Below are 26282 nucleotides of genomic sequence, written 5' to 3' on the forward strand. Positions count from 1 at the left end.
GATCAAGTTTGACTTGTGCTGAAACTGGATATGCACACTATGAGATCATTTCCTGCCTCGTGTCATCGGTCCCTTATCTTGACTGATGCACCCTAGGCTTTCCAGCTGATGTTAGATAAAGTTAGAAATTTCCCCACAAAAACAATTCTCCCATCATACTATAATCAACTTTGCACACATCACTGACAGACTCAAAACACAACCCTCTCCAGGCCAACCCCTGCACACATTAAACATTGAAATATAGTGTGTCCCTCTAGCTGCTACATTATCTTCTTTCTTTGACGCCCATATTTTTTTGATTCCACTACCTATAAAAAAGGCTCTGGATATAGCCTAAACTTTCCTCATAAAAAAAGACACCAAATGATCATTGGTGTTGAACAAAATGAGGCACTAAACCAAAAAAACTCATCTCATCCCTGTGCAGCTGTCCTCCTCTTTTGACATAAAAGAAAGAAAAATGGAATGGCAGCCAAGATCCAAATAAATAAAACTGACAATAGCTCTTCTCTGAGAAGTGTTTCAGGAAAACAACATTTGCTTGTCTAACAATATAATAACAATAGGAGAGGGCGAGATGAAGAGAGGAGACTGGGGATTCATGGGAAGGGAGTCATGGGTAAAAGAAAACAAGAGTGGAAGAATGTGAAATGTTTATAATAGTTGGACTCCACATGGAGATGAGAAATAAAAAGGAGGCAAACCACAGAATTAAGTCAAGTTTAGCAGATGTTAACATGCTGGCGTATTATAGGCCTATCAAAACATTACACCACTGTCTGTGAGATAAAGGTGAAGAAGAAAACCAATGAAAAAAAAATACACAGTATTCCTATTTTCTGCCATTAATATTCTGTTTTAAAAAAACATATTCCAAACACAAAGCCACAGTTGGCTTTGGTATGTAATAATACTCCTTAAGACATAGTTAAACCCCAATTTCATCTTCCTTCCCAAGCAAAATCCTTGCAAGAAAAATAAAAAAATCTTTAACCTTTCAGAGAAATAACTACAGCAAGCCTTCAGTGTAATGAAACACAAATCATATACACATGTGAAAAAGCAGAAGTACCAGTGTATATGTTTACATAATTCATTTTCAGGTTTTGGCAAAGCATACCTGCCAGACACAGCAAGGATCCTATGAGGCTTTACCTCATAGAATCATCTCATCCCACGTTCAAAATATGTTTATGGGCTATGTCTTAACAAGGCGTCATTCATCATCAAAGCCCGAGTTTGAGTTGTGAACCTCTGTCAGACAGGCAGGAGGCACATACAGCTCAAGGATGACAACTGATCCATCCCTCTGCGGAGAGCATGACGTCACTTCTCTTGATTCTTATTTCCTCACCACAAAAGGCCAACACAATTCGCTTTCCTTATTCTCCTTTCCTTTTCTACTCAGAAAAACCCCACCCAGCCATGACTCTACTGCTCTCTCTACCTCACACTCCTCTTAGGGAATAAAGTAGGTCGAAGTGTATTGCCTGAACTCTTTCTGCAGGAAAAAGAAACTACATGCAACATCAGCAATGTGTCGCGTTGGCAGCATGGAAAATGGGAATTGCAGCTCTTTGATTGCAAAGAACATGGCCTTTTAGACTATCCCTACCAGATACAGCAACTCTCTTCATCTCTGGGCAAAATAATAACCTGCTAAAATATTTAGTAAACTAAATATTACAAGACTGCAGTGGTAAGACTCTACAAAGCCTTGACATCTTACTACCCTCCTCAAAAATCTCCCTTTGATCCCCCAAGTTTAATCATCTCTGTACCTCCAACCATATCTCACTCATCTTTCCTCCATTATTCTCTCTCCTTCTACTCTCAAGCTATTCTATTCAAACTAAATAATTAACTAGCTTACTCTTTGCTTTACCTTATTTTGATGATTTAGCAGAACACATCATGTCTCAATATTGAAGTCAATAGTCACTGATGAATGTCACAAAATAAAAAATAAAAGACGCTATGGCCAACGCATTTTTGCTTATAGAAATTACAAAAACATTAGTCAAGTATCAAAATAGTTGGCTATCCATTTTTTTTATTGACTTATTAAAATAGGCTTATCATTGCAGCTCAAGCTTATATTACTAAGAAATACATATACCAACATCCTGTCTCCAAGTTTCATATCGTAATAAAATAAATTAACCTATTGAAAAAAAAGGGACACATGAATCAGTAAGCCCACTGGACTCAGTGATCTGTGCAGAGACATCTACGTTGTATGAATGTGAGAGGAGCCAGACATATAAAAACAATATGCAGCAAATATCACCATGATCTCCAAGTCTGAAATTATTAGTTTATGTTCTGGCTGTTTACTTCTGGAAAGTCATATAAACTACCTGTAGCTACGGATGGTTTGACTCAACATAAGTGAACGAAGTGAGGAAGAGAGAGAAAAATATAAACAAAAATATAAAAAAAAAAATAAAAATAAAAAATCGGTCATAACAGTTGGGTCTCTTAGGAGGAAACAAAATTAACTAGATGTTAAAAAATAGTGGAGTTATAGCTCGGATCACAACCTCTTTACTTTTTGATTTTGGATACTCATAAGTAGTCCCATGACAGCAGTCAGGCTCATCTTTATTATTTAACAAGTCAGAATCTTCTAATTTTCTGAGGGCTTTAGACTCTGTTTGCCTTTGGCTTGTACTCCACAGAAATACATTATCCGTCAGAAAGTTCTAGCATGAGTTGTGTGAGCAGGTATAAGTGCCGCCTGGTTGTGGCTTATGCAGTCCTAATTAACATAATTCAAGAAAATTAAACAAAATTGATTTTCTTGGCTGAAGAAAGACTCTTTATTTCATTTTAAAGCTGAGACATAATGTAAGGAGCCCATGGTTCCTCGGAGAATGGTTTGTTTACACCAAACAAGGCCAGTGCATCCTGACAGCATTTGGCATGCAAAGCTGGTGCTGAGTGCAGACTACTAACCCCTGCTCTCCTTTTGAATGATAAGGACAGAACATTACTGTAATACAGACGGAAAGAATTCAGACAGCATGTCTTCTCTGGTTACTTTAATTAAATAATAATGTTGAGGATTATTTTTGCCTAAATTAGAATCAACATCAAAATATATGGATGATGATTTTGCTGAGCTATAGCGAAGTAGAGTAACGGTCATGAAACTGAAATTGGCAACACTAGTGCTACCCCTCAAAACTCGTTTTTGTAGGAAAAAAAAGCAACATGGGACAAATATCAAAACCTAAATATAGATAACATAAACATGATTTGCACACTACCAATTATGTGAAGATTGGATACAATTTGTAGAAGAAGGAGTCATTGAAAAGCAGTTGAAATTTGAAAAGATACGAATTGCACCAAGACTCCAGGAAAATTATTTTTCTTCTAACCTCACAGTTTAGGACTAATGAAAAAAGCATAAAAGCGCTTTATAAATGTTGATATAGTAGTGCTATCTGTAACGAAACCAAGTTGGTTCTTTTTTTTTTTTTTTCGTGGACTAACTTTTCATCAAAATCCGAAATCTGTTCAGCAGTTTCTGAAATATCCTGCTGGCTACAGTAATGGACAAAGAGACAAACAGGATTGAAAATATAACCTCACCAGCAGAAATAATTACTTTTTTGAAAAAAATGTCCAAGTCTAACCCTAAAAACTAAGCCTTGGGGAGAAATAAAATAATGGAATGTGTGTGAGGATAAGTTTAATACCAGTGAATTTTTGCAACCATCTGTCATAGTGAGTCAAATTTCAAGGGCATTAAAGTATTTATCTCTCCAAGGAAGGAAGGGGGATATGCGCTTGTTGTGTGGTTTTATGCTGCTGTTAGACCGAGGTAGAACATAGGGGTGAGTGATCATGTAGTGTTTTGTTACATCATGCGTTGCCTGATGACTTACTTGCTGAGAGTGAGGGTGAGGGCGTCTGTTGCTGCTCGGATTTTGTTTTGTGCTTCCACATGGGTCATTTCTTCTGCATTGGTACCACTGATGGACACCACCCAGTCTCCCACCCCGACACCAGCCTGAGCTGCCTTCCCGGCCGGGGTCAGCTGAAAGAAGAAAAAAACCCATGGGACAGGAAGCAGAGAGAAGTTAGAGGTACATGTGGACAGGGTTTTCACAGGATATGATGGATGGATGTGGATGAAAAAACAGGTCTTATCAGGCAGCTCCAGGTGAAGAATTGCACTAATAATAGTAACCATAATAATCACAGAAATATTGAACCTTTTATTGGCCAAATACATACATGTTATGAACTTAACAATTCAGCAATATTCGTATTCATCTTGTATCTTGTTCTTTCAAGGATGGTCAAATAATCACAACATCTCAAAGCACAAGATACATTTTTTACACTTTGCCTCCATCTCACAATTCCTTTGTGTTACCCTAGTCGACAAGTCATGTCTCAAAAAGAAAACGTTTTTGAAAAGTACTTAAATGTCCCTGTGTGACTAAACCACCTACCATTATCTCATACATACCAGCAGTTCAAAGCAAAACACAGGAAATTTAAACATAAAAAGTCATGCTCCGTTGACTTTGTTGCAATGTCTGTCAACGACACTTAATAATCAACTCAGGGAGTCTGTGCGTCTGGGTCTGACAAGCCGGTCGAGACATTTCACTCAACACTATCGGGAACAGGCATTATAGGTCATCATGATGTCATCAGTCATCAGCATATGATTTGCTGCAGATGTGAGTATGAAAGGATCTCTTGAAAGCTGCAGACAGGGACCATATGTTACAAATAACAATTTACTGGAACAACCCATCTAGACAGGTAAGTCACTGACAAAACAATGACATCATCCACAGGCTGTCACTGCTGACATATTGAGTCAGAGCACAGGGCTGGAGCCTTGTTACAAACAGGAAGAACTTGACATCGTCTATATAGGTAGAAATGGTTTTCTACATGTACACGGTGGTTATAGAGGACATAGCAGAAAGTGTAGTCTACAGAGCAGAGATGCCAAATTGTGTTAAGTAAGGGCTTAGTCAGCTTGCCCATGCAGCTTAATGGAACTTAAGACGTGCCAAAGTCTCAGATAACTGAAGTACAAAGTGTTCAGCATCAGATAAGTGAGCGGGTGCCAGGATTTCTGGAAAAAAAACCTATTAGGATTACTCTCTGATGTCATGGATCCCTGCAAATGTTGGCTCGTCAAAAGCTCAGAGGACTCAGCCGTTCAATCAATAGATTTCTGCCATGTTCAGCTAAGATATCACTCTTGCTGCTTTGATTCTGCACATTAAACATAAACACTTGACCTGACTTGTGAGCGGGGAGGTAAAATGCTCTGCAAACTGATGACAGCTCAGGCTGAGATACAACTCCCCACCCCGCAAGACAACAAAGTTAAAGCCTGCTTTGAATCAAAACTGAAAAAAGGCAGAAATGCATTCCTTAGGGGCAATCCAAGCTACACTTCTTTTACAGTCAAGTTCAAACATCACTTTAATTGCCTCTGATTTGCACTCACTAGAAGCAATTAATGAGGTTAAGAAAGAAATAATTTCTCGAGTTCAGAAAAACAACGTAAGAGCTTTAACAGCGTACACTGAGAACAACAACTACAACATGGACACAAGTGACATATTCTGAAAAGGGACATTCTGCACATGCCACTGAGTTCACTACAGAGAGCCGCAGAATCAGTTTTGTTACTATACTGGATTAGCACCTTGTCATGTTTTTTTTTTAAGGGGGGGGCCTTTTTAGAGCTTTATTCAACAGGACAGCTGAAGACATGAAAGGGGACAGAGAGCGGGGGAATGACATGCAGTAAAGGGCAGCAGGTTGGAGTCGAACACGGGCCCGCTGTGTCTAGGAGTATACCTCTTCATATGGGTGCCCGCTCTACCAACTGAGCTATCCTGGCACCCGCACGTTGTCATTGTTAGCTAAAAAAAGAATTTACTAGCGTTTAACAAAAACAACACAGCCCATGAGCCTTACGACCTATTCACACCAGCATCACGATCCGTAAATTTGTTGCATGGTTGTGTGGCAGTAGGAGTGTCACTGAAATGGCCCCTTTGTGTGACCTCCTGTTGTGGCGTTTAACCCCCCAATGTAGCACAAGTAGACTTCATTTTCACAATTACTGGTTTCCATCAGATCATTTATAGATCTCGACATTTCCGACCGCACTTGAAGACAGCTTCATTTCACAGACAAAGAAAAGAGATGGCAGGACTGGGCTTTGTTGTTGGAGGGAAACAGTCAGCTGTTACACCAACTCCTGGGTAGTAAAGCGCTTGGTTTTCATTTTTTACCCTCATCGTGTTTTAAAACGTTCTTATGGTAGCGATAGAGGCAGTGATGTTTCCTGCTTATTGTATGGAACTATCACACCGCCTAAAATTGTCTGACTCCCGGTTAAAATTGGCCACCGCAGCGTGATTCCGGATTGTGTTTCTCCATAAGTTAAGTCAGTTTCAATTTTTTTGACGCACACCACTGCTTTTTTCCCCCAGCTCTCCCCCTGCAGCCCTCAGCGCTGCATTCTTGACGCACTAGCCCCATTCAAAAGGAATTGACCACGGCCAACGCTGGCGGTGTGAATACCAGCTTAGCCAGAGGAGCATGGTCAATACCTCAAGGAGGCTATAGTTTTTTATTACATTACATTACATGTCAGTTAAGCTGACACTTTTATCCAAAGCAACTTGCGGGGGTTTGGAGGTCGCAAGCCTCTGGAGCAACTATTTATCAATCTTAATCAATCTCTGTTGAAATAAAAAGGTGTTCAAATGTTACTAGTGCCAGTGCAGTACTGGATACCTCAGTAACATGAAGAAGAAAAAAAATGAACAGAAACCCCTACCACTGTATCATCTTTTTTATGAGAATTTAATTAAGCAATGAAAGCTATTGCAAGTCAACTTTGAAGTGGGGTGGGACTTTGGGTCTGTGGAAAGAGACAACGTTATTCTATTTTTAATAAAACAACATGGGAAATAGACAGGTAAACTACGAATAAATAAGGAATGCAAATGGCTTGACAAAAATGAAAAAGATGAAGTAGAGTTTTAGAGACTTGGAGAATCTCTACCAAAGAGCACTGAAACTGGTGGCCCAACACCCTACAGACAGTTTATGTTGGTTTTGCTATCTGAAAGTACTCAAAGAATCTTTTTTACCAAAGCAGGCCAACGATTTTACCTATATAGCTGACCTCTACATGTAAAAGTGAGATAAAGAGAAAAAAAGAAGAGAATATATGAAGTGATACAGATTGTATACGTGCATGTGTAGTTGTGTGAGTTGAGTTTCTGATGGACACAGACACCTGCGCTCCTGGCTCAGGTTCAGAGTGCAGCTGCTCCCTCACTTGAGAAGGCAGCAGTAATAAGTTGCTGTGCTCAGACCTTTGGATGGTAGGGGGCGGACGGAAACCCTATACCCCCTCCCAGCAGTTTGTCAATACAACCAAGGACAGTGGAAAACATGTTCCTGAAGGCAACACACTGAACTGTACCTGACAGCAACCAGGAATCTAACACAATGGCACAGTCATGATGTAGCATAACATGAGGTAGCAGCAATATCACAAAGATGGCTTTTTGATTTTGGCCATTTGATTGATTCTGACACAAGTAACACACAAGAAGCAGTGTCATCCTGTCATAAATTAGTTTGTGCACATATTGTTGTAGCTCACATCATACTATAGGGATGACGTTTGTGCAACTGAAGGTCTTCACAACCACAGGTTTAGCCTAACAGTTAGTAGCATGTTTCAAGGCTTTTTGGCAGAGCACAGCAGAAGAGCTGTTTTGGTATGCTATCAAATTTCACAGCATGAGCCAACCTTTCAAAATGCAAAGTCTTGAATTCACCTTTGAAGTGCTCCCCTTGACTGACTCTACAGGTGAGCCAAGGCCTCATACTCGCTCCGGGGCAGGCTACTCCTGTTTTAAGTTGAACTATAATGCCTTAAAAGTTTATCTAAAGGCGTAGATATACTGACCATGTAACTCTGCACCAGCTCACTTTTATTCGTTCCATGGCTATATGGGGATCAAATGACAGTCTGTCCTTACATCACTCACACAGCACAGCTGATGCAAAGCCATAAATATCCCTCTGAGAAATGGAAAACTAAACCTGGAAGTATGTGGTCCCCCTTAAAGTACTGCAGTGGAACACCTAGCACTAACTCACCTTAAAAAACCCTGCTTACAACATGGGACATTCACAACCAACTAGCCACACATAAATGCCCCCCTGCGGGCAATCTATCAGTAAGTTCTGAATTATTAATTCACCCCTCTAACAAGGCCTCTTTTCTCTGAGTTTGTGTGTATATGAGAAAGGGGGTGTTTTTAAGAGTACAAAAGTGATAAAGCAACAGATGGTCTACGAGCCAGACGGAGACACACGCAGAGAAACAGGAATAAAAGACTTGATGACACATCCTGCTGTGGTGGTCTAGAGACATTGATAAATCTCCTCACTCGCTTATTGACTTGACATCATCTGCAATTTCCTCCGAACATTTGATTTGAGTGCTGTGGCATGTGTTTGTCGATAGAAACCAGATGGTGCTCAGGAAGCTTGGCTATGGTATCATAATGTTTATGGAATCATGATGGCACGAGATCTGGGACAGATATATGGAGAAACTCCTCAGAGGAGTTGTACGGCTGCCCCAGAATGGGGTAGACTCAAGTGAAACGCCAATGAAACGGCATCTTGCTTCCTAAATTTTCAGGCCTTTCATTTTGAAACAGGATGTTGGGGCAGACAAGCGGAGAGAGATATAATTTCACCTAAGTATACCTTAGATTTCTCAAGGTCAAGCAAGTCTGAAGAAACTCAAGAAAAAAAAAAAAAAAAAACTTGGCACCAAGTAAGGTTGTTTAGAAAAGAGTAAAAGACACAGTTGGCGGTTTCTGGAGGGAGGATCAAACTCACAAAAAATCAACTGACTGTATTTTCAGCTCTCATAGGAGGAGATGTTTGTGTGATAAGGGCCTACTGGTCATTTTTAATTGATTAGTTCTCAACCATTACATTAATTGCCACCTATTTCAATAATGCATGAATTGGTTTGAGTCATAGAAAAAAAATCTCTAAATCTAGCTTCTTAAATGTGAATATTTTCTGGTTTCTTCACTCTTCTTTGGCGGTAGACTGAATATTTTTGAGTTGAGCACAAAACAAGACATTTGAGGACGTCATGTTGGGCTTTGGAAAAGACTAATCAACATTTCACCAATTTATAGACCAAATCAACTAAAAGAGAAAATTATCTACAGATTAATTAAGGAAAAAAATCGTTGGTTGTTGCTCTGCTAAGCAGCATCCAACCCATGGTCATTCCAAGCTGGGAGCAGGGTCTACTGACACACAAGGCTGTGTCCAGTATGGCTGGGTCAGTTAGAAAGGGTCTAGCTTTTCAGCCATTCTTACAGAGAAAGGCTTTGCTTTCTCATTATTTTTATATTCCTTAATGGCATGGTGAAGGTTCAAGAGCACTTTAAGATTTCACTGGTTAGAGGTTTTTATACATCTGCTAACACAAGGCTAGGAAAACAAAAAGTTGGCTATAAACAAAAAAAAAAAATCCAAATAAAAGTTATGTACTTTTTTTTTCAGCTGAAAAATGGGTGTATACATACATTATGCTACAGTCAAAAAAAGTTATGTTTTTCCTTTCACTGTGACTTAACAGTTTGTCTTGGCATGTGCTCCTTTCCTCTGATCTCACTAGAAAAGTATTCCAGTGAGATTGGGGGAGTTCATCATATGCAGGAGAAAAGTGAGTGTGGAGGACGTATTTAGACACAGAAAGGAGACAAGAGGATTGTCTGTTGGCAGCGACAGGGTGGATATGAGAAAAATCCCAGGAATGCTGAGAAAGCATAGCTTTCCAGGCTCGCAGACAGGAGGAGGAAGGAAACAAGAGTATTCATAGAGCATGGAAACCTATATACCAACTCTCTCTCACACACACAAACACACAGGAGGACTCACACAAGTCAGACACCCACATCTTTGCAAATCAATACGAAAGATGATCAGAATTACCATTTACAGTACAACAAAAACAGGCAAAATTATTCAAGATTATGTTATTGATGATGTGATTACAATAGGACCGTCTCAAATGAATTAAATAAGCACAAGCTCTAAATAAATCCTGTCTCAACACTAATGGTCATTTAATCTGTACAAAAACACTTAAACACATTGATCTTTCAGGAGTTATCGCTTGCAATCTCTTTTCCTTACAGAGTTGACCTGAGCCTTTTGTCCCATCACTCCACATGTTCTTATTGTGTAATCACTTTTAACCAACTGTCTGGCTTGAGATCCTTATCTCATCCGCTGCAAACCAGTAAAGAAAGACCACCCCTGGGGCGACCTCTAGCTCAACCATTAAGAGCGTTCGCCCCATGTTGGCGAGTACTGAAGCGGCCTGAGTTTGAATCCGACCTGTGGCCTTTTGCAGCGTGTCATATTCTCTCTCTCTCATAATAAAAAGGGAAAAAGCCACCACAAAATAAAATAAAGACCAACCATTATAGTCATTCAATGTAAGCCAAGTTGAGTGCAGGCCTGACTTTTCTTCCTGTTACTAAAGGGATACTATATATCTTTGAGGTTTACATCCCCTGGTTGGGCCGTTTTCATCCGTGTGATTCACTGTCCAGTGTTTTATGAGAAACACAAGGAGAGCCAACAGGCTCTGAAAAGTAACGAGAGAAAACCTGTCACATCTTTAGAACTCCTGTTCCCTGAGGCCTGGTGGATTGCTGGAATGAGCCCCACAGATATTAGCCACTGACCAGTCATTGAGGCTCCAATCCTAGCAGTACCGTCTCTAGAATGAGCAATTATCATTTTTTCACCAAGCTGCTTAAACAAACCTGGGTCTAGCGAAATGTAAGGAGAGATTGGCGAGGGAAGGCTTTGCCACACAAAAAAAAAAAAAAAAATAAATGTAAGCCATATTTTTTCGCAGCAAAGAAAATAAACAGCATCTGTAATGTGCCTGGATTGCCCCCCCCCACCTGACATCTCTCCATTTGTCCATGTATAGGTTGGGTGTGTGTGTGTGTGTGTGTGTCTCAAGCCTGTGTGTAGTGATTACTAACAAAACAGTGTAAATTATAATTTGGGGCAATTTGTCGAATGTTTTTTATACAAAACAAATGCACAATGTTCCCCCTTGTCATGAATCCAAGAAGAACATTGTGTTTCTGACTCTCTTTGTATATATGTGTTTCTGACTGCGATGCTGCCAATGAGCAGAGCAGGTACAAAACATGTACAGACAAGGCTGGTGATAACTGCTGCCGTTTACACAGGATTAAATCAACACTAAACACACCTTCACACACACCTACACACACACACACACATCAAAATAAAATAGTGCATCATTCCTTTGCAGCTTTTCATTACAATGTTGTAACTTTCATTCTGCCAAAGAAACCAACAATTCATAGTGTTTGAAAGACTATGTGGGGAAACCTTGTGAGGACTGACCTGTACATAATTACCTATTGACTAATAATGAATCCCTCTAAAATGGTAAACTACAAATATTGAACATAATTGATGATGTAATAAATGTAAATCAGTCTCACATTTATATATCACCCCAGCCTCTAAGGTAGCAATATAACAACGTCAGTGGGGAATGAGTGCATAATAGAATGTCAGATCTGTGTGCGTAATAGCTGGCAGCAATGTTGGAATGATTTTTTGTGTGCGCATGCGTGTGTGTCTGTGTGTTTGTTAGTCAAAGCAGCAGTGCACTTATAAGGCCTGGAAAGTGGGTGCTGCTCTCTTTTATAGCTACGGTAGTTCATCCAGTATTTACAATTCATTCAGTAAAGTGGCAATGGCCTAACATGGAGAGTACAGAGCATTGTGAAACAAACAGCATGTCACTGTCACCAGTCATTACTATTAATCCAAAAAGGTACTTGGTACATGTTGAGACTGACTGATTAAGAGTTGGGATATATATATATATATAAATATAAATATAAATATATAAAAACACACCATATAAATGTGAGTGATTTAAAAAATGAGCACCACAATCTACAGAAAAAAACCTTAACTATGCAAGCATAACACAAGATGATGCATAAGCTCATTCATTTAGGGGGATTGCTTTGGTGCCGCTGGAAGATCCACCGGATTTCCCTTATTTTAGGCTGGATGTCCGTCATCTTCCGCTTTCTATGTATTGACATTCTAAACTCCGATCCATTTATGAGGACTATCTTTAACTTCTCCTCAGATCTCTGCAGGGTAAATCCAGACAGCTAGCTAGACTATCTGTCCAATCTGAGGTTTCTGGTGCACGACTAAAACAACTTCAGAACGACCACAGGTTCCACCAAAACTAGTTGCTTCCCGAGGCTATTTTGCAGAGGCCCCGTTATTAGTTTAGCGCCACCCAAGATGATTGTGATTGGTTTAAAAAAAAAAAAAAAAGGCAAAAAACCAGAGCACATTTTTCTCCCATCCCGGAGTGCTGTGGGGACTTGCCAGATCTAGGTCTGGCTACGCAAGATTACGTGGACACCAAGACTATGAACATTGACAGAAACTTGTTAAAAAAAAAAAGGCTTTTATATAGAACAATGGAGGAACAAAATGGATGATCCTTCATGCAAATCCCCAAGTAGAGTGCAAAGACATCAATGTTCACGAATGCACAAAAGTTGTACAAAAGCTTACTCCAATAAGTAACAGTTGCTTACCCTTGACACGGTGAGGGGCATGCTGAAGTCCTTGCCACCCTGCAGCCTGAAGCCCCAAGGCGCTGGGCCGCTGAGGGTTACAGAGTATACGTTCATAGCCTTGAAAAGAGAAAAGGAGGAAACAGTGTCTTAATTAGCCAGGAAGTCTGGAAAATGTCCTTTTCTGCTTTATCCAAGCAGCTTAGCTGTTGCATTTGTTTCACACAATCCACACAGAAACTGACACTGACATTGTTTTCTTTCAGAGTATACTGTTACATCTTGGGAAAGTGCTGTTTTAAGAATAAGCATGTTACAATAATTAATTTAACTTTAACATAGCTTACAAGACGATAAAATATCAGATCTGTTACTGGGACACAACAAGATCTCTTGCGTCATAATCTCAGGTGAGCATTCATATAGGGGTCCAATTCAGAATGATAGGTAAAGTATACTATAATGCAAATGAGTAGCCTCAACAATCTACTGGACAATAAGAACAGAAGAAACATTCAACACCAGTTATCATCTTTCAGTCTGAATACAGCCAACTCATTGTATTCTACAAATAACTCAACCATTTAAAGTGAACTACAATGAAACATTGGCCCATTTGCCCACAACATACTGTACAAACTTGCCTTGACATTTTTTGAATATTCTACAGAATTTGTACAGAGCGGAAACCATGAAAATCGTGTGAAACAACTTAACCAAAACAAATTGGTAACATAGAATGGCAAGTCACCAAATAACCAGGTAATTTTAGGAACCAAAGGAAATTTGAGACGTCCGGCTATATCACTTGCGCATTACGGCTGTAACGCTGTACCTGCACCCTTAACACACCTCTTGCTCCTCCTACTCAACCCTACCAGGTGTCATTTATTTTCGTGACCCACAGCTAGTTTCCCAAGATGCCATCGTGCAAACCTACCTGTTCCTTAAGGGCTGGCCAATAGCCCAAACCTGAGAGAAAGCTAGATAGTCAGTAAGCTAGTGCAAGCAGATTCTTTCTGTTGGCAAAAGCTACCCCCGACACTGTCTGTGACACAGGCGGGCCACAGCCTCTCCTCACTCCTCAGAGGCTATATAAGGAATGTAAAACTACACCAAACTATTTCAGCCCAACACCCACATGAGTCACAGAGAGAGAGAGAGAGGGGGGGGGGGGGGCAGGAGAACGGAGAGAGGTAACGTCAACTACCCCTATATTCTGGCAATAACCTACAACATCCAAGTCAATGGATTTTTTTTTTTTTTTTTTTTTTAGTGCACTTGAGAAGCAGCAGAGGGCCACAAGTTAAACAAATTCTACATTCCTTAAGGAGGGCATGAAGCACAGAACAACCAAACCAGCAATTATACTATAACATTAAGTCCTTAAAGCAACAGAGGAGCTCACAAATAATAATAAAAAATATATCAGAAGAAAATGGCAATATGGCCCTTGTCCAAATCTAAAAAGCAAAGAGCCAAGCACCACAAAACCTGCTAATTAAATGGGAATTCTCTTGAGTTTTTAAATTTGTATTAGTTTTTTGTGTTTGTGTAAGAGTAAGTGGATTGGATTTGTTGACTGACATTTTTCTCATATTATTCCTCCTATAGAGAAGTACAGGATCCAAGAAAATCAATTATAAGACAGAAGCTGAGACAATAAAAAGGAAAGACTCAGAGCACCTACAGGTTATGGAAGATAGATTTTACTAAAAAAAAATTTTCAAACAGATTATAATAAGAGTGCAAGTAACCAACATTAATTTGGATGTAATTCAGTTCATTAAATACCACCCTCTATATTAAGCCAGTGGAGTATGTCATCAACCTATATGCTAGTTAATGGCTGTGGTACACATTCTAGTGACGGTGTCCCTGTTTATGGTATTGCTATTTATAATCTATGGTGTCACTGTTAATGTTTCTATAGGGACTCGTACTTTTAATGGGAGCGCTGTATATTATCCTCACATCCACGAAACTAGACGCTAATTTCTTATAGGCTACGCAATTATGAGCTTATTAAACTTTTAATTGATTTCAGTGTTTTAAAGACAAGCATTTGCAACAGCTGGTTAAGACTGAAGAATGAGTAAGTGTATAGGCCTACGTTGAAATATATAACCTTTACATTCACAATAGAAACGACAGGAAGGGACACGAAAGCTGGCTAGTTAGTTTGCGCCTCTGCAGACCGACGGTGGCTCAGAGCAGCCAGCCAAAGCCATAAAGTGCACAGTAAAGAGCACAACACAGCCCATACAGTGACTTAGACTGTGAAAAAAGGTTCGCTTTAAAAAGTTACTCCACACACGAAGGAATGCGTTTAAACGTTTGAACAAAGAATACGCTTACCTCTTGTCCCTCCCTGTGTCCTCCAGACATCACGAGTGAGTCTACTGGATAAAAAAAAAGTCAATCGGTAAGTGCGCTAACTTTCGGACTTCCTTAAAGTGGACGTCAAGAAGCCACAGCGGATCCCCTTGGTGAGCAGCGGGATCATCCCTCAAAATTCTTTTAGTAGAACTCGGCTACTACGTCACAGGTCACGTGGGCCGCTGCTTCATTTCATACCACTTCATAACCATGTTTCATACTCTGGCTGTAAACCAAAGTAGGCCGAGCTAATAAATCATAATGACGTTTAATACCACTTTTAAAAAAAACATGTATTTAAAAAAAAGTCAAATACCGTCAATATATCTAGTTAACGAACAAAAATATTTCAATAACTGTTTTTTTTTTAACAGAAAACCATCAGTTCCCCAAACGTAGGCGTGATAGCCAATCAAAAGAACGACTTAGCTAGCGTTAGCTAAGTGGCCACGGCCAATGGTGAAAAAAAATATTCAGAGCTTTTACTTGAGTTAAAGTAGCAGTACTACAGTGTAAAATATGTTATTTGTTACAAGTAAAAGTATTGCATTCAAAACGTTTCTCAAGTAAAAGTAAAAAAGCAGAAGAAAAAAAGTATTAGCAGAGAAAAAGTACGAAAAGTAAAGGTAGCTACTCATTATGCAGAATGTTTGTAGCTGCTAAAGTGGGAGCTAATTTTAATGACTGTTTATAGCCTACTGTTGGGTAGCTTAACCTTTAATAATGTATGGAAATTTATTTGTCAATTTATATTTTGTATATCATTAGTCTACAATCTGTAAAGTGACTAGTAACTAAAGCTGTCAAATACATGTGGTGAAGTAAAAAGTAAATTTTGTCCCCCTGAAATGCAGTAAAGTAGAAGAATAAAGTATAGCATAAAGGTAACTCAAAATTGTACTTAAGCATACTTGAGTAAATTCCACCACTGGCCTTATCTTTACCTCTAAAGGTCAAAAAACAAAAAACATTTCTTGTCTTATTTACATATCTCATCTGTTTGTTTTAATGTACTGCATGTATCTGACAAGTATAGTTAATGTTACTTTAATACAGAACATATATAGAGCTTTAAAAAATGTGATGCATAATAAATAGTACAATATAGCTCCACCTCACCTCGCGTCCTGGGTACCGCTTTCTGAAAAAGACATATTTTATAAAGGGTTTAAATTATAACAAATGGTTTGATAATAATACCTAGAGCATTTAGAAAAGGCATAGGTCAATGGTAGGAACAACTTGAAAATGCCAAGTTGTAAAAAGAAGTGTCTTCTTTACAAGGCGTCATTATGCAGTACAGTTGCTTTTCATACTTAGATTAAGACAATCTACATATGGCACCCTCTAAAAATACTACAAAGTACTTACTTTACTGAAGTACACAAATGTAAGGCTTGTATATTGAGTATTTTTACACTGTGTTGTTGCTACTTTTATTTAGGTAATGGATGTATACGTCTTCAATACTGTTGCTAGATAGGCTATAGATGTACAATGTCTTGTTTGTCCTATATTTCTCTATCATCCATTTTATTGACAACATTGGCACACATTATTTCTCAGACAACAAACAATAACTAATTAAGCATATATATATATATATATATATATTTATAATATATAATATATAAATGGAGTTAGCAAGGCAAATTTAAGGTGTTGATGTGGTGTGGTCTTACATTGCCAGACCTATCTCCACCATGGATGCATTAAGAAAACAGATCTTCACAGTGCTCTGTGGTATTCTAAAAAAGTAGAAAACATAAATATTGTAACTGTTAAAATTTGTTTCTGAGTTACATGTCGTTTATGAAATGTACAATGCGTATTCTTCGCATAGCCTTTGATCAAATAAATCTCAGGGCGTGGGAGACCTAGTGCCTAGAGAGATGCAGCAGAGGGCCAGTAGATGGAGACAAACTGCAACAAAAAGGAAATGGTACCCTCAGGGTGCTGCCCTGCTCCATCATCATCATCACAGTGGCTGAACAAGTGAAGAAATCATGAATCATCAGTGAGGGCCTTAACTCGAAGCTTAGATTGTTTGTAACAGACGATTTAATTGTTCGCCCTGTTGCTTGCAGTAGTCTACTTGGAATAGCTGATAATCGAGTAAAATACTGAACTTGTTTGTAAAAACGTTTCGGAACTGTTGGCCTAATTTAGGGGCTTTAACGTTAGCTAGCTAGCTAGCTAAACCTACCAAGCTCAGTTAAACTTGTAAACACTTTTGTGAAAGATGGCTGACAACGGCGCACATCCGACTGAAGAGGACCCAGCCGCAGCTTTCCTGGCTCAGCAGGAGAGTGAGATAGCGGGGATAGAGAACGATGGCGAAGGGTTCGGGGCTCTGGAAGAAGCGGAGGCCGTACAGCAGTCTCAGGCGGAGCCGGTGGCCAACTATGGCAAGTTTGTGACTGAACTGATGTCAGCTTCGGCTCGCAAGCTAACGAGCTAACTAAAGCTAGCTACACACCGACAACGTTACGTTAGCAATTTCACAGCACGTCCACCTGACGTTAGATATGTCCAACTATGTAGCAAGCATTTTACTAACACTGATACGACCAAGCAAGTGTAACGTTAACGTTAACGCTATAAGTAGCTATAGTAGCTGAGCTTAATAATGTTGTAGCTAACTGTAGCTATAAACCGGTAAAACCTGTCATGTTAACTGTCAAAGCCGAAACATAGCGATAAGTGCCCAAACAGGTGCTGCTGCCTTTCTGAGGTTGTAGCTGTAACTCTAAGGTTTATCGTAAGAACACCACTGCCTTAGCTAGTAACTAACATAAGTTGATAAGGAAGGAAGGGTAACTTAGCTAGCTAGCTGGAAATATCCAAGTAGTCCATTCTAACAATAAACTTTGTTTTCTTGTAACAATGTTAGACGGTTTCGACGATGAGCCTGCTACCGTGAATGGGGATATGTTTCAGGTGAGATATTATATCATATAATAACCGAAGTCTATCTCGTTGTAGGCCTATGTGTGGTTGAGTTTTATTCTGAACACCATCTAATCATTTAATTTACTTTCCCTTTATTTTTTGTTTTGGCATTCCTGTATGGTACGTTATGATGTAATGGAATTACCATCTACCCGGTATTTGGCTCAAATACCTTACGCTAGTTTTTAACTTAAATGTTTAATGTCCTCCAAAAGGAATCCAATGGCCCAACAGACAACTACGCAGCCATCGCCCAGGTGGATATTCAGAGGCAAGAGCCAGAGAGTTTACGCAAGTGGAGAGAGGAGCAGAAGACACGCCTTGAAGCATTAGGTGAACAAATATTGGGAATTGATAAGGCCTACTGAGTAATGCACTTCCTACTTTGCAACTGTAATTAGTCCACTCTGGTCTCTCATTTTGCTATTTTTGCTGTTGACCTTTGTTAGGACAAGTGATCAGTTTTTTTCCTCTTTTGGGGACTCTCTGACTATGTTGTTATCTGCTGTTGCTCCCTAACAAGACTCAGCATCAAAGGCAGCAGAGGCAGAGTGGAGAGAGAAAGCCAAAAAGGAGCTGGAGGACTGGCACGTACACCAGAATGAGCAGATGGAGAAGAACAAGGCCAACAACAGGTTAGTGTCTGTGCCCTCTGTTAATGTGCAGAGAAGTAACAGTTGGTTTTATCAATATGATGTGAGATGTTGTAGTCAATATGCTCAACAAATTCTACTCTACAGCTCAAATGTTGTATTTGCAGATTGTCTTTTTTTCTTCTCAGTAGAAATCTTTCAAAATGTACTGTATACGTCAAGTCAGATGCAATGTGTGGCGACAGGAACACTATATTAACAAGACTGGATCACATTGTTAGGTGCTAGGACAGATGGTCCGAAAGGGGGTGGATTGATTGGTAATTAGTTGGTTAGGTTTAGGCATGAGGAGTGAGTTTGGTTAAGTTAGCGGAAGTATATTAGGGTATGCCGATCAGGGGTAGAGTGGGGCAGATCAAGCCTTCGCCCGTCTCTTCGGACCATTTATTCTAGCATCAACCCTGTAATATTAGGTGGACAAAACTGATTTTGTTAATGAGTAATGTAGTAAATTAAGCAATAAAGGATCAAATGTTGGAGTAATGGACATAATATAACCGTTTAATCTTTAAAAGTATTGATAGTACTGCTGATTTAATTTGTTTATTGCTTATATAAAGACAGTTTGTCTACTACTTAAAAATGGTTATTGTAGTCTGGTTGCAGTCAGTGATGTATGTTATGCTTACAAAAACATTGCAGCCTTTCCCTTTCTTGACCAAGCTAACCCCGTTCTTCTCTCACACTTTCCAACAGACTCTATCCAAGTCTGGCACGGTATCACTCTGCATCTGTTGCTCTAGTTTCACCCTGTGTCTGTGAAAGTGCTGAGAGACAATCCTCTGATGAGATATTAGTCTAACGCTGTGTGTCCAGTTAGAATGCCTGGAAAACAAAACAGGAAGCTGGCTAGCTAGAAGGAATGCAAACAGGGAGCAATTGTCACAGTTTTCATCCACGCCACAGCCTAACACCAAAGCACTCTGTAGTTGCCTGAAATGCTTCGCCATTCTAAGCTTGTTTAATGGAAACCGTGTACCAAAGTAGCAGGATTGTATTCATTAGTTTTTTAAACCTTTTTATTTCCACCTCATTAGAGCCGTTTCTCAGTTGCTCAAATAATTCTTATAATGCTGGCTCTAATTTGTCTCTGCTTGTTGTTTGACACTGAAACTGTTCTCCTTTCTCCTTATTTTTCCTGCTTTCTTGGCCTTACCTGCGTACTAGGATTGCTGACAAGGCTTTCTACAAACAGCCTAACTCTGATGTTATGGGCTTTGTGTAGGTTTAGAATTCTTATGCTTTTTAATGTTGTATGCCCTACCCCAGGAATTACTAGTTGATTTTCACCTGATGCATGTCAAAGCACTAAAATACCTGTCTGTTTTTGAAGCCCTAATTTGGTATTTCTTACATTTTAATTTGATTTTTACATAGGCCATATGTTGTTACAAAGTCTGCCACAAAGTGTATGATTGGTATGAAGAGAGGCATGACGTTGTTGTGAACCTTGTGCATGGTGCTGTTCATGTGATTGAACTTTGTGGTTGAGCACCATGCTTGGGTCAGATGGGTTTGCTGTTATGGGAACTGTTTGGCAGTCCCTCTAATATTGCAACTGACTCATATCTTTCTCTGGTCTCCCTCCCCACCTGCAGAGCATCAGAGGAGGCTTTCCTGGCTGAGACCGATGGTGACAGTCCAGGATCTGAATGGGAGAGAGTAGCCCGTCTCTGTGACTTCAACCCGAAAACCAACAAACAGGCAAAGGATGTTTCTCGAATGCGTTCTGTCCTCATCTCTCTCAAACAGACACCTCTAGTTCGCTAGAGGAGGTCGCAGGGAGAATATTGTTCTAGAGAACATTGCCTTTTCAGTTTTAACCTCACATTGCATCAGAAGAGTTTGTATGCCCTTTTCCATAAAATTCCTGGTATGTTTATAACCTTTGAAAACGTCCCGCCTTTCTTGATGATTATTATATTTATAATAACATACTTTACCCCACTCTCCTGTAAGAAGATGGACTATTGTTACGACACCATCTGGCTGGTCAGTTTTATCACTGCAATACTTAAGAAAATATTGTTACTGTGTTTTAAACGATTTCCTTCCCCTTTAACTTCTACATTATTAGGTCGGTATTCTTGCATGCCTCTGCCAATATTTTGGATGCACAATTCTTAGTTGTTTTTATAAATTTGCATTTTGGTCAATGTCAAACACTCAAGCACTATTGCGTATTCGATTGTAACCACTTATGCCTCTCATCAATGTAAAATTGTCAACACAAAGTCTTTATTTACATTCATTGCACTATGTTCCTGGTTACCATATTTAACTTTGCTAGTATATTTTTATCTTTCAAAATGCATAAGCTTGTGGCCTTTTTTGATGTAGCTCTTACTCCAGTTTGAGTATTTAGCCAGATGAATTTCGTCTTTAATTCGGCAAGGTTTCAGCAAAAAAAAAAAAAAAAATCACAACCAAAGATCAAAATTTTCATATGATTAACGGTTTGTGCGATTTTTAATTTCTCTGTATTTTCTCATCTTAAGTTTTATGCACCATTATGTTTTATCTTAATTTTAAAACAGTAATCAATAAGGTGTCAATTTCAACAATGTCTGCACATTGTTTCACATGTTGCCTATTCGGACATAAGGAATACTGAAACAAGTGAATGTTAAAGGGGAACTGGAAAATAAAAACTGTGAGTATGATCACCGGAATTCATTTGTTGTTACATATTTTACAGCAAAGACTGTTCTATCTAAATGCCCTGGGCATAATCACTTGAATCCCACTTTGTCCAATTGATATGTGAGGAGTTAAAATGATGCGTGGCCTGGTACAAACGTCCATCCTTAGATGCTCTCAGACGCACATTGCTAAAGGCTGCTACTGTGAAATTGGAATTTGAGGCACTTACCCACAATTTTAAAGATTCAAATGTTAAAACAGACATAGGAAGTCTGAGAAGCAAGAACAAGTTTCCAGGTGTAGAGCCACTATGCCTCAGCATAGATAGTGATTTTACAAAGTGTTGTATTACTAATCCAACATGTGGAGCACTGCTACTCAAGTGTTAACGGCCCCATAGCATTACAATTTCACTTTGAGGTTTTTTTAACATTAATATGAGTTCCCCCAGCCTGCCTATGGTCCCCCAGTGGCTAGAAATGGTGATAGGTGGGAACCAGCCCTGGGTATCCTGCTTTGCCTTTAAAAAAAAAAAAAAGAAAGCTCAGATGGCCCGATCTGGAATCTTGCCCCTTATGAGGTCATAAGGAGGGAGCTCATTGTGGGACGGGCTCTAGTGGCTGTAATTGAAGAAACTTCAGATACAGTATTATCACCAAGGCCTAAATAAAAGCAGCCAAAAAGCAGCATGTCTTGGGACCTTTAAGTGAAATTCAGTCTGTGTTAAGGTGAACATTGACACTGGGTCCATATTGTGTCTAAAAGCCTTCAATTTAAATTGACTCACCCAGGCCATTAATATATAAAAAAAAAACTTCACAATGAATATCCCTACTTTTGTTTTGTTTAAATAAAGGCTGTATATAGATTAGATGTCACCTGAATACAGGCGTGAGTGTGGTGCTTTATCTGAAATACAAACAGGACACCAGCTTCAAATGAAAATGTATAATCAGGTGTTCATAATTTCAGTGACAATACATGGGAACATTTGAAATGTAACCTTAAAGCACAAGAAGCATATAATTTATATTTATCAGCATTTGCTCTAATGCTATTATAGCACAACAAAAGTAAAACCCTGCTCGCTGGTCTGGGAGCCACTCACACTTTGTTGTTTCATAGTGCTAGCCTGAAGCTTAATATTGTATCACCATGAGCAGTTTAGTTTTCAAACACTAAATAGTGTTGGCATTAACTAAATATTAGAACAATGCTTGAAACATAATGCATTATTCAGTTCATACAGACAGTAAAATCAGTCCACTTCCAAGTTGGATCTGGTCTGATTCCGAGTTGAAAAGGCGGTGGCAGAGGTGTGGGATTGGTCCGTCTTCATTACTTGGATTTCACAGCTGTGGTAAAGACACCAACAATAATGGCAACTACAGTGAAGCCTTGGGCAAAGATGCGTCCCCTCATCAGCAGCTGGGACTGCCTGGTTTTCCCTTGATTGAAGGCACGGAGGCCATAAATCAGCGCTCCTGCTGTCCCCAAACAACCTGGAGAACACAGAGCAAATCACACTGGTGGTGACCAGATACTGTTACAGGTGTGTTCAGACACTTGTTTGCTATCATGGTCAAGCTAAAGGATACCACGAAGACTCATTAACAGCGGTCAAGTCCCAACATTGAAGGTAAGTTCACCCAGATCAGTGTCTCCTTACCCTTGTAATGTCTATGCAGATAACATACATACAACACAATGGAGAACTATGGATTTGTTGGGGGTGAAATTCAAAGATTATAAAATAGGCCTACCACTGTGAAACGCAATCGTATATTTAGCTAGCTATCCATATTTAACTTGACTGTTAGCAGTTTGGAGGCTATTCAGAAACACTGTATACATTACAAAGGAGGGAGGTATCATCTAACCTGGTTATTGACACCGACAGTGCATAATCATAGAAAAAGAAAACACGTGTTTGTGTGGTTCGGGTTACCTAAACCTTGAAAATAAAATCCAAGGGTATCTCGGCAAAACAATGCTGACACGCCTAAAATTAAAATATTACCGAGTCATTTATAAACGAGAGGCTCAAATGACAACATGTTCTCGTACTAACAATATGTTAACGTTAGCTTATAGTTCCTTATCGCTGATTTTAGCATATTACATACATAGTATTGTGTGTGTGTGTGTGGTGTGTGTGTGTGTGTGTGTGTGTGTGGTGTGTGTGTGTGTGTGTGTGTGTGTGTGTGTGTGTGTGTGTGTGTGTGTGTGTGTGTGTGTGTGTGTGTGTGTGTGTGTGTGTGTGTGTGTGTGTGTGTGTGTGTGTGTGTACACAGACACATACATACACAATAACATTAGCTTAGCTCCTTATATTACGTTACGTCGTTTCTATTGCAGGTGAGTTTGGTTGAGCTTCAAATGCTAACGTAGATTTAGTTATCATTTATTTGACCACACTTTAGAATAAAGGACGAGCTACTGCCTCGGTGCTGCACTTGTGTAACTTTGCTAGTGTTGCCCCCTTGTGTAACTCACCTATTGGGACGAATGGGTTCTCCTTGGTTTTTCTAATCAATTTTTCTTTGAAGGTCTCATCTTTGATTCTCGGCAAAGGGTTGAAGCCTTCAATAATAGGGGGCTCAGAAAAGTTAAAGGGCACAAGTCCCGGTGGCGATGATTGAGGGCTTTGCTCCGGGGCCGCTGGTGCTGTAGCTGCCGCCATGTCTACCTCCAAACTAATGAGTTGCGGAAATAAACTTCCGGTTACGTTTGCACTCAGGCTTCACAATAAAAGTCCAGATTTAAACGTCATGAATGAAAGCATGGTCAGCTGCATCTTCTGGCGTCTTCCGCCTGTTATGTATGCACACAATATACAAAAAACTAAATACATTTTAAATTGCAAATCTTCATCAAAGTGCACATCTCCATAGTATAAACAATTGTATCCAACATTAATGACTATACATTCATTTTACAGTCAATGGGATCTACCAATTTCAAAATCCCATGTAATAACTTCAATATAGCATAAATCGTGACTCCTTATTAACAACCGTTGTTCCAAAATAAGAACTAACCAAAACATTCAGAATGTAACCCAGCCCCACTACCTACTGGTCAATTGGCATTTATTTTCTAGTGACAGGTATTCCGATTTAACAATCAATAGAGGCATACAGGATCAAATAAGCATTGTGCAACGAATTAACTACACTCACCTAAAGGACTATTAAGGACACCTGTTCAATTTCTCATTAATGCAATTATCTAATCAACCAATCACAAGGCAGTTGCTTCAATGCATTTAGGGGTGTGGTCCTGGTCAAGACAATCTCCTGAACTCCAAACTGAATGTCAGAATGGGAAAGAAAGGTAATTTAAGCAATTTTGAGCGTGGCATGATTGTTGGTGCCAGACGGGCCGGTCTGAGTATTTCACAATCTGCTCAGTTACTGGGATTTTCACGCACAACCATTTCTAGGGTTTACAAAGAATGGTGTGAAAAGTGAATAACATCCAGTATGCGGCAGTCCTGTGGGCAAAAATGCCTTGTTGATGCTAGAGGTCAGAGGAGAATGGGCCGACTGATTCAAGCTGATAGATCAGCTTTGACTGAAATAACCCCTGGTTACAACAAAGGTATGCAGCAAAGCATTTGTGAAGCCACAACACGCACAACCTTGAGGCAGATGGCCTACAACAGCAGAAGACCCCACCGGGTACCACTCATCTCCACTACAAATAGGAAAAAGAGGGTACAATTTGCAAGAGCTCACCAAAATTGGACAGTTAAAGACTGGAAAAATGTTGCCTGGTCTGATGAGTCTTGATTTCTGTTGAGACATTCAGATGGTAGAGTCAGAATTTGGCGTGAACAGAATGAGAACACGGATCCATCATGCCTTGTTACCACTGTGCAGGCTGGTGGTGGTGGTGTAATGGTGTGGGGGGATGTTTTCTTGGCACACTTTGGGCCCCTTAGTGCCAATTGGGCATGGTTTAAATGCCACGGCCTACCTGAGCATTGTTTCTGACCGTGTCCATCCCTTTATGGCCACCATGTACCCATCCTGTGATGGCTACTTCCAGCAGGATGATGCACCATGTCACAAAGCTCCAATCATTTCAAATTGGTTTCTTGAACGTGACAATGAGTTCACTGTACTAAAATGCCCCCCCCCAGTCACCAGATCTCAACCCAATAGAGCATCTTTGGGATGTGATGGAACAGGAGCTTCGTGCCCAGGATGTGCATCCCACAAATCTCCAGCAACTGCAAGATGCTATCCTATCAATATGGGCCAACATTTCTAAAGAATGCTTTCAGCACCTTGTTGAATCAATGCCACGTAGAATTAAGGCCGTTCTGAAGGCGAAAGGGGTCAAACACAGTATTAGTATGGTAAATGTAAATGTGCTGTATTTATATAGCGCTTTTCCAGTCTTAACAACTGCTCAAAGCGCTTTTACATCTACAGGAAACATTCACCATTCACACACATTCATACACTGTGGCCGGGGCTGCCGTACAAGGTGCCCCCTGCTCATCAGATAAACATTCATACACATTCACACTCCGATGCGCAGCACCGGGGGCAACTCGGGGTTCAGTGTCTTGCCCAAGGACACTTCGACAATGACTGCAGGGGCAGGGATCAAACCACCAACCTTTCGATTGGCAGGCAACCACTCTACCACTGAGCCACAGCCGCCCCGTATGGTGTTCCTAACAATCCTTTAGGTGAGTGTATATGTTGCAAGGAAGTAACCAATCTAAGGCACTGTAATCTATGATGTCCTAGGACCACATTTAGTTTGATCATTAAACGTTTGCTATAGACAGGACGATTACTGAAAGTTTTAATAGTATTACTTGGTAACGTGTTTGAAATGTGTATCTAAATAAAATACACATTTTTAAAATAGAAATCTGATGGTTCTTTAAGGCCAATTTTGCATCACTAAA

General features: G+C 39.7%; 3 protein-coding genes across 6 annotated transcripts in view; 1 reads left to right on the forward strand and 2 right to left on the reverse strand.

Annotated features, from left to right (window-relative positions):
• The window catches only part of pdlim7 (PDZ and LIM domain 7), a 32689-nt gene extending 17389 nt beyond the window's left edge, over positions 1-15300 (reverse strand). The window contains 3 exon segments of the mRNA XM_032527758.1: positions 3900-4051; positions 12747-12845; positions 15084-15300. Of these exon segments, the coding sequence (XP_032383649.1) occupies positions 3900-4051; positions 12747-12845; positions 15084-15113 (281 nt within the window). The 5' untranslated portion in view covers positions 15114-15300.
• A 1759-nt stretch (positions 15301-17059) lies between these two features.
• Positions 17060-21589, forward strand: cltb (clathrin, light chain B). Of its 4 annotated transcripts, XM_032528078.1 has the most exons (7): positions 17060-17512; positions 17998-18044; positions 18272-18389; positions 18580-18691; positions 19406-19426; positions 19877-19930; positions 20308-21589. In XM_032528078.1, the coding sequence occupies exons 1-7, from the start codon at positions 17347-17349 to the stop codon at positions 20477-20479; spliced, it is 690 nt and encodes a 229-aa protein (XP_032383969.1). In that variant the 5' UTR covers positions 17060-17346; the 3' UTR covers positions 20480-21589. The 4 variants fall into 4 exon arrangements, with proteins under 4 accessions (XP_032383969.1, XP_032383971.1, XP_032383970.1 ...); XM_032528080.1 differs by lacking the exon at positions 19877-19930 and having other exon boundaries at positions 17061-17512; XM_032528079.1 differs by lacking the exon at positions 19406-19426 and having other exon boundaries at positions 17061-17512.
• Positions 21590-22285: 696 nt separating this feature from the next.
• Positions 22286-24100, reverse strand: higd2a (HIG1 hypoxia inducible domain family, member 2A). Its single transcript, XM_032528082.1, has 2 exons — positions 23849-24100; positions 22286-22854 (listed from the first exon to the last, which is right to left on the reverse strand). Exons 1-2 carry the CDS (start codon positions 24033-24035, stop codon positions 22691-22693), a joined length of 351 nt encoding a protein of 116 aa, XP_032383973.1. The 5' UTR covers positions 24036-24100; the 3' UTR covers positions 22286-22690.
• Between the last annotated feature and the right edge of the window lie 2182 nt (positions 24101-26282).

The sequence above is a fragment of the Etheostoma spectabile genome, chromosome 10 (genome assembly GCF_008692095.1).
Source record: "Etheostoma spectabile isolate EspeVRDwgs_2016 chromosome 10, UIUC_Espe_1.0, whole genome shotgun sequence".
NCBI classification, from domain to species: Eukaryota; Metazoa; Chordata; class Actinopteri; order Perciformes; family Percidae; genus Etheostoma; species Etheostoma spectabile.

Excerpts from the sequence above, each read along its gene's own strand:
- cltb (XM_032528078.1), top strand. The coding sequence starts at position 17,347 with ATGGCTGACAACGGCGCACATCCGACTGAAGAGGACCCAGCCGCAGCT. Across the intron at positions 17,513-17,997 it reads GGAGCCGGTGGCCAACTATG|ACGGTTTCGACGATGAGCCT; the intron begins GCAAGTTTGTGA and ends TAACAATGTTAG. Across the intron at positions 18,045-18,271 it reads TGAATGGGGATATGTTTCAG|GAATCCAATGGCCCAACAGA; the intron begins GTGAGATATTAT and ends GTCCTCCAAAAG.
- higd2a (XM_032528082.1), bottom strand. The coding sequence starts at position 24,035 with ATGGCGGCAGCTACAGCACCAGCGGCCCCGGAGCAAAGCCCTCAATCA. Across the intron at positions 22,855-23,848 it reads GAACCCATTCGTCCCAATAG|GTTGTTTGGGGACAGCAGGA; the intron begins GTGAGTTACACA and ends TGTGTTCTCCAG.